Source organism: Hemicordylus capensis, chromosome 5 (genome assembly GCF_027244095.1).
Source record: "Hemicordylus capensis ecotype Gifberg chromosome 5, rHemCap1.1.pri, whole genome shotgun sequence".
NCBI lineage: Eukaryota > Metazoa > Chordata > Lepidosauria > Squamata > Cordylidae > Hemicordylus > Hemicordylus capensis.
The window spans coordinates 112,162,460-112,179,461 of NC_069661.1; the positions used below are offsets into that span (position 1 = coordinate 112,162,460).

General features: G+C 45.9%; 1 protein-coding gene across 7 annotated transcripts in view; it reads right to left on the bottom strand.

Moving 5' to 3' along the window:
* TBC1D19 (TBC1 domain family member 19) overlaps positions 1 to 17,002 on the bottom strand; it is a 147,379-nt gene that overhangs the window by 90,293 nt on the left and 40,084 nt on the right. For all 7 annotated transcript variants that reach the window (XR_008308184.1, XR_008308185.1, XR_008308183.1 and 4 more), the window contains 3 exons: positions 14,525 to 14,635; positions 13,896 to 13,968; positions 4,415 to 4,453 (listed from right to left, as the gene is read on the bottom strand). Coding sequence is in view for 2 of the 7 variants with exons in the window: in XM_053253922.1 (XP_053109897.1) it covers positions 4,415 to 4,453; positions 13,896 to 13,968; positions 14,525 to 14,635 (223 nt within the window). In the remaining 5 variants the exon portion in view is untranslated. The remainder of the gene's footprint in view (positions 1 to 4,414; positions 4,454 to 13,895; positions 13,969 to 14,524; positions 14,636 to 17,002) is intronic.

Sequence of the window (17,002 nt, forward strand, 5' to 3'; positions counted from 1 at the left end):
GGGTATCTGTAAGTTTCGGGAATAAAATCCTGCACTGGTCTGAGCCCCTGAACTGGCGATATTGCCTCTTCGAACAGCAACTGCTGCACCTCCTCTCGCAAAATTGGAGTCTCTGGGGTGAATTTTATCCCCACAAACGGGGGGAGCTCCTTGAACTCCAAAGCATAGCCCATCTTGATTATCCTCAAGACCCACTGGTCTGATGTTATATGGTGCCATGCTGGGGCATGGCTTGCCAGTCTGATGGTAATTCTGGCATGTGTCAAGTAGATGTTGTTCCTTGCACACGGGTTGTTGCTGGTATTGCTGGATGATGGGACCATGATATTGTTGGTCAGTGGGCTCAGCGGCAAATCAAAGTTGTTGTTTTGGCTGCTGTGCCACTTTGTTTCAGTTCTGTTTGTTGTTCTTGTTCCTTGTCTGGAATTGGCGCCGGTTAAAGCATTGGTATGGCCGTCGGTAGTCTCTCCGCTCAGACTGACGGTAGTAACTTTGCCTCCTCTGACAGGGTTGGTAACGTTGGTTCGTTTGGTACCTGGAATTATTGTATTTCTGGCTGGTAAAGGACCACACCGTCAGCTTAGATTTTTTCCACTGTTCCATGGTGGTATCCGTGTCTTCTGAGAATAGTCCTTTTCCCCCAAAGGGTAAATTCTCAAAATGTTCCTTCATGTCAGGCTGAAACTGTGTGGCTCTCAACCATGCATGGAATCGAAGTATGATTGAGGAGGTAAGAGTATGTGACTCTGATTCCACCAGATGTTTTGCATTCACCAACTGTTGTCTAGTGGTAGTAGTTGTGTGCTGGAAGGTTGCCTCAAACTTCTTGATGAATTCTGCATGGTCAAGGGTAGACTGCTCATCGTACAGGCCCTCCCATAGGGAGTGAGTGTATTTCGCGTGGCATGCAATATAATTTGCAATCTTTATCGATAGGTATGCGGTCAAATAAGTGTGCCTTCCCAGGATGTTCAATTTGCGCCCTTCTTTGTCTGCTAGTGCTGAATGTCACTTGTTCCCCTTAGATGTCATTGCGCAGTCTATTACCAATGAGTTTGGTACTGGATGTTTAATTAAGTACTCATTGCCTTCTTCTTGGATCCGGTACAAAACCTCCAAGCGTTTGGAGATAGGAGTTGAAGTCTGAAGAACTTACCAAGTGGATTTAGCCGCCCTGGAAATGTGGGGTAACATTGGAAGATATACAGGTTGCAGACCTGAAGTTTTGGTCATCATGTTGTAGACTGGGTCATCCAGATCCAGTGACTTCTGCTGTATATCGAGACCTAGTACGCGAGCCATTTCCCTGATCTGTTGGTGATAGCCCTTCATTTCTTCATTCAGGGAGATAGATGGAATGGCAGCGACATCATCAGCAGGATCAGGTAATGTCGGTTCCTCCGGAGCATCTGGCTCCATAGTGTCGGAAGAATAAGCGTCACTATCCCCCTCTCCATCCGTAGAGGAAGGCAAAGGTGAAGTAGAAGGAACAGCCACTGTATGGCGTGGTACGGTGCGTGGTATGGTGTCCACTTGGGCCTCTTCACTCCTTGGATCAATAGGTGGAGGTGCCACCAGGGTCGTTTGCAATAAGACTTATCTTTTCGTCGATAGTACTGGTTGTGGCAAAGCAGTTTGCAGAGAGACAGACCTCACTGTAATGACAGGTCGACCAGAATCTGAAGGCTCACCAGCCTGAAGAGAGACCGTCCTCTGTGAAGTCGTTAGAGTAGCAGTTTGAACTGCTGATTCCTTCAGTAGTCTCTGTGGACCTGGATGATTTATTTCATTCAGCCACTCCTTGAAGAGTGAATACTCCTGAGTAGAAACAGTGTAAGTATCTCGCCATCCGTCCCGAGGGAGGATCTTTGTGACAGGAGTAGTAGGCCCTGTGCAGGATGGAGTTTTAGGGATGGGCGTTGAATCCTTGAATCCCTGAAAAGCATGTGAAGATGGAGTGTTTCCCTCCGATAGTAGCAGGCGGTGAAGCGTGTCATCTGGACTGTTGGTGTAGTGGTCCACAATAACATTTGGGATTTCTTCCCCTTCCTGACCGTCCTCGGCCTCAAGTTCAATGGCGGCCTCAAGTTCGATGTCGGCATTGAGATCAGTGTTATGAATCACTACTATCGTATCCAAGCCATCTCCTTCGTCATCGAGTATGGTGTCGTGGGTTCCCATAGACATGCTGGCATCCAGTGTGTATTGCTGTATTGGTGCTGCCCTCGGCATCGAAGCCGTATCCAGGACAGAATCCGATGTCATTGCAATGGGCTTCCTCAACTGCGATGGAAGGGCTTGCCTGCTCAAAGTTGACGCTGACGTGTCATCCGACGCCGACTTTCTCGACTTCGGTTGAGTCATCTTCAACTGTGTGCTCGGCACTGACATCGGTGATTGTCGTGGGGTGGGCGCCGGAGAAAGTGAAGCAGCCCGTAGCCGAGGGCTCTGATAGGTTTCAGCCCAACGTTGTGGGCTTTGATAGATCTGATGGCCTGACGGAGAAGCCATATGTTTGGTGCTCAATTTCTTGGTTCTATGCTTATGCTGCTTAACCTTCTTTGCACGAGGCTCTCCTTCCGGCGCTGAGCCCTTCCTCTTTGGGGCCGGTCCTGTGCCTACTGGCTTCTTGAAAACCTGGGGAGTGCCCGACGTAGAAGCCATTGATGCTGAAGCAGCTGGTGCCGAGGAGGTCGATGTCGAGGCCGCTTTTGTAGCAGCTGATGGCTTAGATACCGAGACTTTAGACTGCATTTCAGCAGATCTCGACACCATGGTCACTCAGCGTTTAGACAGCAATGCCTGCTCTAACAAAGCCACTTTAAGGTGGGCTGCTCAATTCTTCAGAGTCTGCTTATTAAAGGTCGAGCAGACTGGACACTGCAAAGTATTATGGGCCTCCCCTAAGCAAAATAGGCAGAGTTCATGCCCATCAATGGAAGGAATCTTCCCGCGGCACTCCTGGCACCTCTTAAAGGTGGTCTTCGCCCTTGTTTTACCCTTTTCAGCACTCATATGAAAGCGATCAGAAAATTACCTAAAGTCCTGAGGTAAAGGTCCGTCGTCCGTGGGAAGTCCGTTGCATCAACAGTGAAGTCTTAGAAAGGCTTGTAATCTGAGGAGCACTAAAACGTTTCTGAAGATGTGAGCGCTAAGGCGGTCAACAAGAAGCTGAGGAAAGGGACGCCTAACTGCCGCTTAAGAATGCTGCAGTCACGTGCTGCGGGTGGTTGGTGCTGTGAGGAGCTAAAGAATTCTATCCAAAGTGTGGTCTGCATAGGCACAGAACCCAGTCATTATGAGTGTCTGGAACCACCATCCAGATCAGCCTCAACCTCTTTCATCTGTCGGGTGTTAACTTCATGAATGCTGGAAGAAGCAAGTCCACTAACAGAAACTTCCCTAAACAGTGTAATTTCTTTCCTCCATAACTTTAGCATGCTTTGGTGATCTTCTGTAAAAATGTTGTTTCTTCGTGTCTTGAAGCAAGGGAAGCATACAAATTGAAGCAAGTACAGTGTGCAAGAAACAAAATGAAGTGTCCAAGGTTTCTGGATTATTTATACTAAACATATGAAAAACTGCTTCAATAAACCATGTTTTGGAAAGGAAGACATTTCTTTGGAAACAAGGGAGCAAAATGGGAAGCAACCAAGAAATCTCATGAAAAAACGGGGGTGAGGGAGGATCAGGGTATAACATACTAGAGATAAGAAATATGGGCTAGAAGGAATGGACAACTTTGTTTAAAAGGAAGTAGAAACATTCCTAAGTCCTTCTCACTTCATCTCAAGATAATGATAACTGCAATTGTTAAGAATTAAATATTTGCTAAGTGGTGCATTGAGTGCTCTCGAAGAAGAGACAGGGGCAAAGAAAATGTTCTTCACAGGTTTGATTTCTTTTAATTAAGGCATAGAAAACTTCTCATTCCATAGGAAGAATAATGACTTAATTGAAAGGAAATGGCTACATATACCATCCTGCAAGTGACTCAGTGCTGCAGTATTCATTATGTTCTGCAGTAATGACTAACCACCCAGCAGGTTATACTCTCTTTTGATGCATGGACATAAACTCCATTAATACTAATGACAGCTTTTTGTGCACAGAAAGGATAGGAGACTCTGGTGATTTTAAAATGAAATTCAAAACAGGAATTCAGTTGTTTGGCATACAGCTATGCACGTGTATGCGCTTTCTATTTTGTTTTTAATAAGCCAGCTGTGAAGCTCTTTATCTGGAACTCACTGGTGATTCTAAAATGCTGGCTCTTGTGCTATGTTAGAAGATATCGGTGACAATTTCCCTTATATGACATTGTTTATTACCATTTCATAGGAGACAAAATGAAAGAAAGCAAAGGAGATCCTTGAACATTTAAAAATTGTCACAGCCATTATCCAATTCTTACCTTTTTGACCAATACGCACATGCTCATTTTCAAAGAGTTCTAAAACAGAAAGGAAAAATTAAACAAACAGTTCACACCATTTTGAGCTTTTAATATGGGAACTAGCTGACCGGGTGCCTAGCGTCTGTGCCCCTAGTTCAACTCTTCCCCCGCCACCTTCAGTCCCTTCTCCCTGACTCTGTCTTCTGGCGGGCGTCTCTGATGCTCGCCCGGCCCACTTCTCTCCCCCACCCCTGCCTACAGTTTCTCGTGCCTCCTGCCAGTTTCTCTGTCACCTGCCTCATCTACCTGGCAACCCAGCCACCTCCTGACCCCAGCAGGCGCACAGGCCGCCACCATTTCCCCCCGCAGCAGCTCAACGGCCTACTGCCACGTGTGAGCTCCCACTGCTTGGCCAATCCGGCGCCTCCACCGCCCAGCCAATCCACTTGGTGCCAGGACGCATCCCCACAGATACGTTTTCAGGGATACTTGAAATAATTATCAGATTTATTGTACTATGTGTTATTTTGAAGACAGACAGGAAGTGTGTATTTTGGCTTGTCACTCAGTTCATTTTTCTATGGACATCTGGTACCATACATGCACCAGGATTCAGATAAACACTTGCTGCCAGGATACATGTGCACACAAATGGTTATCAGAAAATGTCACCCATATGCCCACCTGCAGTTAAAAATGAAACTTCCCCCTTCTCTCCCTATTTTCTTCCATTCTCTCATGCCTTTTCCCCCTTTACAAAATGCTTGGGCCAAACTGCTTGTTGAGCTCAGCAGAGTTTAAAGGGAAGAATGGGTATGTGTGTGCATAATTTGGCTGTGCATACCCTTCCAATCTAAGCTTTAGGCTAACAGATCTTGCCAATGAATTTTCAAGCTCAGTTGCCCTTCACAGGTGCAATTTCATATTCATAATAACTTTCAGGACAACAGCAATGTTATTACATTTGTGCCAGAAATAAGCATTGATATCTGTATGCCAATTCCCATTATGAGAAGAGCATTCTTTCCAAGTTGTCAATGCCCTGCCAGCAGGGAATGCTTCCTGTAATTTAGCAGAAGTATTATTTATTTATTTGTTTGTTTGTTTATCATATTTTAATACAACCTGATATGTGCATCTCTAGGTGGTGTGCAGAATTTAAAACATAGCAAATATAAAACAGAGTAAAAACAGTTAAAAATTTAACACAATAAAAAGTAAAAGCAATCTCATAAGATAAAAACAAATTAAACAGTTTAAAATTAATTTTGGTTAAAAGCCTAAGAAAATAGGTGCATCTTGAGGGTCTTCCTAAAACTATATAATTAAAGAGGCATTATAAAGGAGAACTCTGTTATCTGTGGGGGTTCTGTTTCAGATAGTAAAACTGTAGATAACAGGGCATTAGGGCACTGGAATTGGGGTGTTAGGTTCCTGATGCAGCGGGGCAAAGGGGCGAAACCGGCATGAAGGGGTTGTTACAAATGGTGCAGAAGGACTAGCAAAAATGGCAGAAAGGGATGGTGCAAAAGCTGTAGGAAATGGGGCTGGAGGAAATGGGACAAAAAATGGCCTGAAAATGGGGGAAATTGTGGGGGTATCCTACCATGCTCAGTCTGTCCCAAACTGTCAGCAATGCCCCCCAAATGCTGCAATTTCCCTGTGAAAACAGGTTTCTTGCCTGTAACTTATGATCTCTGAGTAGATCCATGGTCATTCAAAACTGGGTCTTCTGCGCAGGATGTCTGCAGAAGACTCTATAGCTCAATTTAGGCGCTCACTGGCCCTTTAAGGTGTAGTGATATCGGCGCCTACAAAGCTGCCTGTAGAGCGCCTCCCTCTTCGGTTACTGAATCGGCCACTGCAAAGTGACTGACAACATTGAGAGATAGAGAAAACAGCAGACAAGCCACAGCAGCACAGGTAAGCAAACATCATATGTTAAGCTAGCAGAGGGGATGGCCAGATGGGTGTTTTGAATGACCATGGATCACCACAGAAATCATAAGTTACAGGTAAGTAACCTGTTTATCTCTGTTGGAATCCTTGGTCCCTCACAACTGGGTGAGTGACTAGCTCCCATAAAAAGGAGGAGGGTGCTAGCGGTTACAGTACTTTCTTTAAGACCGCCTGACCAAAATTGGCCTCTGAAGCAAAATGCAAGTTCACAGCATAGTGACGGACAAAGGGCAGATTCGAGGACCAGGTGGCAGCCCTGCAAATGTCCTTCATACTGATGCCCAACATGTGGGCAGCTGAGGTAGCCATGGACCTAGTGGAATGCACCCAAATTTTAGAGGTTGGCTGAACACCTTGCTTCTTATAACAAAAGAAAATCAGTTGTACCAGCCAATTGGACAATCTTTGTCTAGAAATGGCGAAACCTTTACTAGCTCCTGCACAGGAGATGAACAATTTGTTAGAACACCTGAACAACATCTAGTAAACAAAGGAAACACCTGCTGACATATAGGGTGTGCACAGAACGTTCAAGAGGTGAAGATGGATCACAGAAAGCATTATGTCCTGGTTGATATGAAAGTCTGACACGATCTCCAGGAGAAAGGCAGGATCTGGACGCAGGACCATCTTGTTCGGGTGAGTCAGCCTTTAGAGCAGTGAGTTCACTTACACATCTCACAGAAGTGATGGCCACCAGGCAGTCCTTAAGCAGTCCTTAAGCATAGCAGCTTCATGGAGGACGACAACAGCAGTTCGAAGAGGGCCTCCGTGAGTGTGGACAGCACAAGGGGTTGTTCATTACTTTCAAAAAATGTTTGGAGTCAAGGTGAACAAAAACCGACTTGCCGCCCCAGCCTGGGTGGTGAGAGGAGATGGTAGTGAGGTGAGCCTTGAAGGAGGAGTTTGAGAGACCCAAACCCTTGAGGGAGGCGAGGCAGTCTTTAATCAGCAGCTCCATGGAGGACAACAGCAGCAGTTCGAAGGGGGCCTCTGTGAGTGTGGACAGCACAAGGGAGAGGCTCCAAGGCTCAACCGGTGCCCGCACTGCGGGGGTACAGGTTGTTCATCACTTTCAAAAAACGTTTGGAGTCAGAGTGAACAAAAACCAAATTGCGGTCTCGGCCTGGGTGGTGAGCGGAGATGGCAGTGAGGTGAACCTTGAGGGAGGAGTTTGAGAGACCCAAACCCTTAATAGAGGTGAGGTAGAGGAGAATTTGGTGGATTGAAGCTTGGAATGGATCGAAATCCTCAGTACACACATAGGACATGAAACGCTTCCATTTGCACCTATAGTCCTGTCTCGTAGAGGCCTTTCTCTCATTTATTAGGATCTCGTCTAAAAGTTCAGTCTCCATGCTGTCCACAAGAGGATCCAAAGGGCATGGTTTATGACCCCCATCCCTCATGAGAAGGTTCCCTTGAGGTGGAAGGTGAAGATAAGTGCCATTGCATAGCCGAAGTAGAGCCAAGAAACGGGGTTACCAGGGCCACCAGAGGCAGACCAGGATGCACTGTGTACGTTCTTGCAGTATCTTCCCCACCACTCTGGACAATAGTGGAAATTGGGGGAAGAGGTAAAACAGTCTGTCCTTCCATTTAAGCTGGAAGGTATCCCCTAGGGAGTTTGGGCCTATTCCCACATAGAAAAAGAACAGAGAACACTTTGCATTTGCATTTTGTGCAGTGGCAAATAAGTCAATAGTAGGGACACTCCAAGAGTCAAACATATCTGACAGAATAGAGTCATTTAACTCCCATTCATGGAGGGTAGAAAAGGAGAAGTCCTGACGAAAGGAGTCAGCCAAGATGTATGTTATCTTCCCCCAAAAAATGTATTACCATGGGGAGGATGTCAAATCTCAGGCACCATTCCCACAACTACAATGCGAGGTTATCCAGGGACTTAGATACAGTGCCTCCATGATGATTTAAGTAGGCGATAGCCGTAGTATTGTCAATGTGAACCTGAACCACCTGGCCCTGGAGGAGGTCTGGTCCGGGAAAGGAGATCTGATCTGGTGGTAGCAAGCATGACTTGTCCCCTTAGCTAAGCAGGGTCCACCCTGGTTGCATATGAATGGGAGACTTGATGTGTGAGCACTGTAAGAGATTCCCCTTAGGGGATGGAGCTGCTCTGGGAAGAGCAGAAGGTTCCAAGTTCCCTCCCTGGCATCTCCAAGATAGAGCTGAGAGAGATTCCTGCCTGCAACCTTGAAGAAGCCGCTGCCAGTCTGTGTAGACAATACTGAGCTAGATGGACGCATGGTCTGACTCAATATATGGCAGCTTCCTATGTTCCTATGACAGGTAGGAATGCCTTGAAAGCAAGGAACACTGCCAGCAGCTCTAAAAAATTAATATGGAGCTCCTGTTGCTTGGAGTTCCAAAGACCCCTTGCCCAGAGGGAACCAGAGTAAGCAGCCCAACCCTGTATGGAACCATCGGTAGTTATTGATATCGTAGGGTTCAGTTCTTGAAAAGAGATCCCTTGTGAAAGGGAATCAGGCAGGGACCACCAGAGTAGGTCTTGTAAAACATTCTCTGTAAAACAGCCAGTCATTCACAGTATGGAAAAACAGAGACGCCTTGAATGTGAAGGTAGGCAATGACTAAGTGCAATGACCATGCACTTAGTGAAAACTCTAGGAGCAATACAGAGGCTGAATGGGAGCCCTTTGTACTGGTAGGCCTTAGTGCCCAGGCAGAAACGCAAGAACTGGTGATGTTGAGGCCGTTATGGAGATGTGGAAATACTCATCCTTCAGGTCTAAGGATGCAAACCACTCCTCCTCCCACAGCAGCGGTAAAATTGGCTGCAGAGAAACCATGAGAAACTTGGACATTCTGACAAACATGTTCAGTTCTCACAAGTCCAAGATCAGGTGGAGCCAACCATCATGCTTAGCGACCTGGATGTATCTGGAGTAGAAACCAGTGTGCATCGAGGAAGGTGGAAATGGTTCTATGGAATCCTTTTGGAGCAGCGAAGAAACCTCTTCTTCAAGGATAGGAATTGTGTGGTTGTATTTTATGCCCTGATGGGTGGGTAGAGAGTCTAATACAATAGCATAGCCTCTGGCCAGTATGCACAACACCCAGGCGTCTGATGTCACTTGATGTCAGGAAGGGAGGAAGGGGGCAAGGCGGGTGCCAGTTGAAGGAACAGGGAGAGATACTTCCAGGTCCAAAACATTTAAACGACTGTTTAGGTTGTTCTTGAGACTTGGACTTTGATTGCTGGCCCTTTTGTTCCTGATGGAAGGGGTGCCTGTTATACGGCCTGGATCCTCGATGGTAACCTCCTTGATCTTGAGTAGGGCAGGGTTGGTACCTCTGTCTGAAAGCTGGATGATATCCCTGATGATAAGAAGACAGCTAGGACTGCGTAAAGGTCTTAGTGGTATAGCACAACTACTTAAGTTTCCCTATTGTTTCATCAGTGTCTTTTGAAAACAACCCCTTACCGTCAAATGGAAGATTCTCAATCTTTCATACGTGGCTCCAGTGGTGTAGAATGGGGCCAGACATGGCAATGAAGCATGGTGAATCTGGCTAACACCTTTGATTCTGTCTCGGTCAGGTGTTTAGCCATGCTTAACTGCTCTCTAGTAAGGTCTGCTGACTTAGACAGGGTAGATAGGAACCTGCTCTTAAAAGGCTCAGGCAGTAGCCTTATCTTTCAAGCCATCCCATAATGTTTGTTGGTATTCGGCCATGTAGGCCAAGTAGTTAGCCACCTTGAGAGAGAGGCATCCAGAAGAGTAAAATCTCTGCACCACTGAGTCCAGTTTATGGCCTTCTTTATCTATCAGGGGCCAAATGTTTCCGAGCAGACTTGGTTTGCAGTGCACAATCCACAAATAGAGAATTCGGTGCCAGATAATTGAAAAGAAAAGGGCAAGAAGCTTCCTGGACCCAATACAGGTTCTCCATCTTTTTGCAAGGGAGAGTAGAAGCCACTGGAGTTGCCCAAGCAGCCTGAGAAGCAGCCACCAGGGACGGGAGCATTGGTAGCATGGTGGGATGCGCTACAGACATGGTAGCCACGTAACTGTATACAGGGTCTGTAATGGTATCTTCTGGAGGAGGAACCTCCAGGCTCAAAGCCCTTCCCATCTCTTGGATTTGCATTTGATAAGATTTAGTCTCCTCAGAAGGGGAGTTTGCTGGTTGAGTCCCCACAGAGTCATCGGGAGAAGTGTTCAGCGGCACATCAGTAATGTCAGAGTCTGGATCAGAGGGGTATGAGGACTCCCCATCGAAATCAGGGTCCTCCGGAACAGGGTCCCTTGGTATAGACTGTGAAGGAAGAGCAGGTGACGCAGACACAGATGAGGACACAGGGCGTACAGGGTCAGGGGCCACCAGAAGGGTAGGCAGCTGAGGATGCTCAGGAGATTCAGAAGCAAATGACACCAGTAGCACTGGCATATCCAAGGGGTATGATATATTCTCCCTGCGACACATCGTTTTCCAGAGTCTGTAGTCGTGAAAATCATAAGACAAGGCAGGTGAACAAAGGCAATGAGAACAAAGGTGTTCCCTAGCTCTTAGATGCAGAGAATCAAAGGCCCCCAGAGAGCTATTATAGTCAAGGGGGTCAATAGGAACATGGGAGGCAGAAAAGTGGAACCTCTCGCTCCAGGGCAAAGCCAAAGGGCATTTTGGTGTGGAAGTAAAGAGATCACCTGTCGGTGTTTTAGGAATTTGTACAGACAACTGTGGCTCATCCTCAACAAGCCCTTGTGATACTAAAAAAACCCTTAAAAGTAGTGTCTGATGGAGTCAAGTTCATGGATCCCAGAAGGTCCTCTTGCTCTTGAGTAGTACTTGCAATGCAGGAGAATCTAAAGAAGGCGTTACTGGAATGACTGATGAACAATAGGAAAGTGAATGTGCAGGAGCTGAAGTCTGAGATATAACAATGGGTGATGGCAGCGCTGAACCAACAAGTGAAATGCTATAGGCAGTAGTGGCAATTGGCGATGATAGTGCCAAAGAAGTCATAGGTGTTGACGGCATCAAGGTTGGAACTCTCAATGATGATGAATATCTTGGCACCTAATATAGAGACGCTGCCGATGGAGCCGGCGCCGATGGAGCCTGCGCCGAAGGTCCAGCCATCGAGCCGGTGCCAATTGAAGTTGATGGTTCTGAAGGTCCTGGCGCTGACAAAGTTCCTGCAACTGATGACGTTGGAACAGCACTCTTTGAAGATGAGGGATGATACAAGTATGAAGTCCCAGGCTGAGCCAATGAAGGTGATGGCATCTTTGCCGATGGAGTCGAGCCCCTTGGCACCAGGCCTGGCATCGATTGCAACCTAGCTGGTGCCAATGCCATCGAGGTCGTAGAAGGGGCTCTCCTGACACAGAGCAATGGCAATCATGCTTATGTTTATGCAATCGCTCCTGCCCTCTTTCCTGAGGTTTCTTAAAGGCAGCCGCGTCTGAAGTTGACGGTGCTGAAGCTTTTGACGCGGATGGCACCAACAGGCTAGGTACTGCAGTTTGGAGGGGACGGGGGACTCGGTCTTGGCGTCCCTGGATGGAGAATTTTCTCATACAAAGATGTCTTGAGGTGAAGTTCCCGTCTTAGGTAGAATTTCTTTTTAAAAGATAGACACACTTTACATGCATTGGTATTGTGTGTGAGTCACCCAAGGAGATGAGGCAATCAGAATGCCCATCAGAGGAGGGCATAGTGCCCTTACAAGTACCGCAGCAGTTAAAACTCTTAGGAGTAGACACAGCCAAGTTCAAAAACAGTCCAAAGTCAGCCAAGAAGTCAGAAGTAAAATTCCTAAGCTGAAGAAGAAAACTAGGCAAAATCTAGAAACAGTCTGTGGTCAGAACAAGCAAAAATCAGTCAAAAATCAGCCAAACACACAAAGGGAATAGTCAAGAAGCAGTCCGCAGACAAACAGAAAGACAAAAATAAAGCCACAACCTCTTACAGGAACAAGGAAAAACAGGAGCAGTTCCTTCCCGAGGTGACACAAGCAGTGGACAAGAAGTAACTGACTACGCCTTTAAAGTCCAGTGTGCGCCTAAATGGAGCTATGGATTCTTCCAAGGGCCTCCTGCACAGGCGCAGAAGACCCAGTTGTTAGGGACCATAGATCCCCACAGAGATTTGCAGGTTTTTTCATTCTTTTTAAAACAAAAATGAGCCAGAAAATGACTCCCTTTAACAAAATAGCAGGCAGAAATGACCTCAGAGCTCATTTCCACCCACCCCGAAACAAGGATACATGAAAATTAACCACTTTTTTGCTGGGTTTTTTCCATGTGTATCAAAGTTAGGAGCCAATTACCCAACCGCAGATACATAAAGCCACGGACATCGGGTCCACAGATAACGGCGTTCTCCTATACTAAACTAGAATACAAAAAGACGCCTTAAAAGACTAACATGTTTGCTATAGTGTGCTTTCATAATCAACAGTCCTTTATTAGATGAATCAAGATTATTTAGCTATTTCAGGGGTGGAGCTATAACTGGGCAGATGTGTCTCAAGAACACATGCTACCCTGCCTCTAGGACTGTCTCACTCACTTCTCCTCCCTTGCTGGCCAGCCATTCCTGCTGCTGCTGCACTGTTCTGCACTCTTGCCACTTGCTGCGCAAGCTACTGCCAGCTTTCTCCCCTGCAGTACACCACACTGTCCATCCCCAGTGGTACACCACACTTCTGCAGCCTGCCACCACTTCCCAGCCACTCAGCGTTCTGACTCGGAGGCAGATGAGAATGAGGGCGCACATGAACACTCTACATTCCCAGCCACTGGGGGCAGAGCCATCCGGGACGCGGTGCGCTAGTGGCAGTAGTGTGCCGTCGCTGGGGGAGGGGCAGAGGGGGCTGTCTATGAGAACATTCCCCGCCTATGTGCTTGTTACTCCATTGAGATATTTCCACCGTTTGAGCTATGCTGGAGGATGAAAGCTCATGCTACAATAAAAAATAGTCTCTAAACTGTCAAAACACCTTATTTCTTCTTCCCGTTATGGATTAATTCACCTACTTATCAAGAATGTTTTAAATCACAAGAGTTTCAGGAGAATATATGTGTGGTATTTTATTCTTTGAGATTCTGATACAGAATTCAACATAACACAAAATACAGGGGAGAAACATCTTTACGAGCTATGCAACATTCAGTACAGAGGCATACATCTGTGCAATTTAGTTAATGAGATAGTTCTCAACAGCATGTGCCTTAAAAGGTCAAACATACCGAATAGCATTTATATCCGTTAAGAAAGTTAAAATCTCTACTTGCACACACTATGTGGGAAGCCTTATTATGTGATTCAGAAAGCTTAATTCTCACTGAGGTGGTAAACTTGTGTCTAGGCTGTATCACTTCAGACTGCAGATGGGAGGTGATTGAATGCTTCTCCCACACACCCCACACAATCCTACACATGAGAAAACAGCATTTCACAGAGAAGGCTAGGCTAGAACTCCTGTCCCTGACAACTAGTTTTCTATATACAGGGTTTTTGTTTGGTCTTGAGGACTATTGATACTAACCTGGAGGAACATGTGCAGAATCATCAATATCCAGCTGACCCGTGTTCAAATCTAGATCACGGAAATATTCTTTCTTAAGAAAAAAATGCACACAGGATAAAATGCAAATATTTTATTAACAATTATGTAGATTTTTTAATTTGGCCCTCCAGCTGTTACTGGACTACAGCTCCCATCATCTCTGACTACTGGTCACTACAGCTGGCGATTATGGGAGTTGTGGCCCAACACCAGTTGCAGGACTGAAGTTGTGAAGCCCTGCCTTGTGATCCTTTAGTGGGAGATACTAGAGACTGAATCTGACATCTTTTACCTGGCTAGCATGGGATCTACCACCGACTTATAGTGGGTGATACTAGAAACTTTAGTGGGAAATACTAGAGACTGAATCTTACTTGGCTAGCATGGGATCTACCACCGACTTATAGTCTCTCCCATGTTGCATGATACAAACGAGAGAAATAAACAGTTATCGAACTGAAAAACAGCTCCTCATAACAGGTCTTTAAACTATTTTGATGAATATATTTTCAATATTTCTCAAAATGCAATACCTTACACATTTTATTAATTTCTTTTTTTGAGAGAGAGAAAGAAAAAGGAAATCTATCTTATACAGCGGTACTTACCAGTTCAGGGATATCTTTCACTTTCAATGAAACCTGAATTAATCCCAAATGGTTTCTGAAACTAGGTTGCTCACTGTTTTCATAATTTGGATTGCGAAGGTTCATCAATACCTAGCAAGAACACCATAAATGAGTGTTTTACATGTACGTCTCAAAACTTTAACAAGAGTAGCTGATGTTCTGACTAACGAAGTACTGTGTTCTTAAGAACTAGACAATTACTTTAGAAGGTTCAATTCTTCCCTGATCCCACTACCCCCACCCAATTTTTTTAAAGTTAGTTTATTGGTCAAACACAACTGTCTCATTTAGAAATATCAATTTCCAGCACTAGAGAGTCTGCCCCTTAACAACTCCTGTTCTCGAAAGCCAGTAGCATGTTGTTCTGCTACATAGTCCCCAGGACCTGAGTTTCACAAGGTTCATTTATCATAATTCAACCACTGTCAATCATATTGATAGCATTCTGTGATGCTAGGAAGCTTAGTGCTCATGCTACCTCTGGGGCTTGTGACCTGTAAGAACAATGTCATATCATAACTATATTAAGAGTCTACTGTAAATTCTGCATCTTGACTCTTCTATATAAAACACTCCAGCACCCACAGGAATAATTCCTATGAGTTTACACAGGACTATGAATTGGATACAGGTTAGTAAAAGCAGGCCAACCATCAAAAGGGTTAACATCAAAGGAATGACAAGTGATGCAGGAAAAGTATCAATAAGATGCAAGAGACATAACAAAACACTTCTTACTGATGGCAAGTGCTTTTATAAGGTTAAACTGAGACACATTTAATTAGCTTTAATTGCAGATAAATGTTTCAGTCACATTGTAATTCAAGTCATCAGTACAATTAAGAAACCCAAGAACATTTAAAGTTCAACAGTTGGGTCACACAACAAAAGCCATCTATCCATATTTGCTTGAGTACAATATAATTCTTAGCCACCTAATAGCACAGCAGGGAAATGCTTGATTAACAAGCAGAAGGTTGCCGGTTCGAATCCTCACGGGTACTATATCAGGCATCAGCGATATAGAAAGATGCTGAAAGGCATCATCTCATACTGAGTAGGACAAGGCAATGGTGGTAAACCACTCCTGTATTCTCCCAAAAAGAAAACCACAGGGCTCTGTGGACACCAGGAGTCTAAATCCACTTGACAGCACACTTTACCTTTAATAAAAATTAATGCAGATTAAGATAAGGCAGCATCAGGCTTACTGTTGGCATTTGCAATTCTAAGCCTGGAAATAAATTCTTGTCTTCATCAGGATTTCCACCCCACCCACCACAAATATGATACATCTGATTTATGTCTGCAAAGGACAGTCCAAATACACGTTTTCTGTCCTATTATATTATGTGGCAAGCTAATTAAAATGTATACTGACATATAACATTCTTCTTCAAAAAAGATACTAGAGATGTACATGAACCGAGGTTCGTGCCCCGGTTTGAAGCCATACCAGTTCATCCTGCTGCCAAATTGGTTCATGCTGCTGCCAAGCCGGTTGGGCAGTTCAAGTGTGGTGGCAAGTGGGACCTTTTAAAGTGAGTACAGCAGATCCTTACTCATTAGTGGCCAGTACAGGCGCCGCTAGGGGGGCAGCAAGAGGCACCTTTAAGCATAAATCAGAAGATGCTTATCTCCGTTCCGGCAGCACCTGCGAGGTGCTCCGAGCTGCAGTGTGCCACCCAGCACTCCCTGCAGCAGGGGATCAGCTCAGCCACTCACATGGCTTCTGTGGAGCCGATCCCCCAGCAGCAACCTGGTGAGTGGCAGAGCCGATCCCCCACCACAAGGAGTGCTGGGCGGCACACTGCAGCTCGGAGCAGGTTGCCGGTGCTGCCAGAACAGAGGTTAGTATCTTCTAATTTATACATAAAGGTGCCTCTTGCCACCCCTGCTGGCGGTGCCCGCTACTGTCCTTACCTGCTCACTCGCCGCTCCATGCAGCTTCCTGCTGTGGCTGCAGTCACCCAACAGTCCGCGCACGGGGCGTACTCCCTCAAACAGCCCATGCATGTGTGTACCGTTGCTACGCGCGGGCTCTTGGGGGGGAGCACCACTGCAGTAGGAATCTGCATGGAGCGGCAGGTGAGCAGGTGAGGAACGGCTATATTCACTTTTAAAGGTCCTGCTCACTGCCCGCCCCCCCCCCCCCTGGCTCTGCACTCAAACCACAGCAGCACAAACTGGTTTGGCTCCGAACTGGGGCATGAACCTTGGTTTGTGCACATCCCTAAAAGATACCAACCTATTATGTTCAAAGGCTCCTAAAAGGTTTTGCAGACGTTACGTCTGGGTCTCCTCTGGTTATGCCTTTCTTTCTGGATTTTAGTAGTTGTCGGATTTTTTTACCTTCATATTTGGCAGCTCTCTTACTGGCACAACTGGTCTTGCCCACCTTAGCTTCCACCAATGAGATCTATCTAGTGATGCATTCAGTCATTAGGGAGTACATGT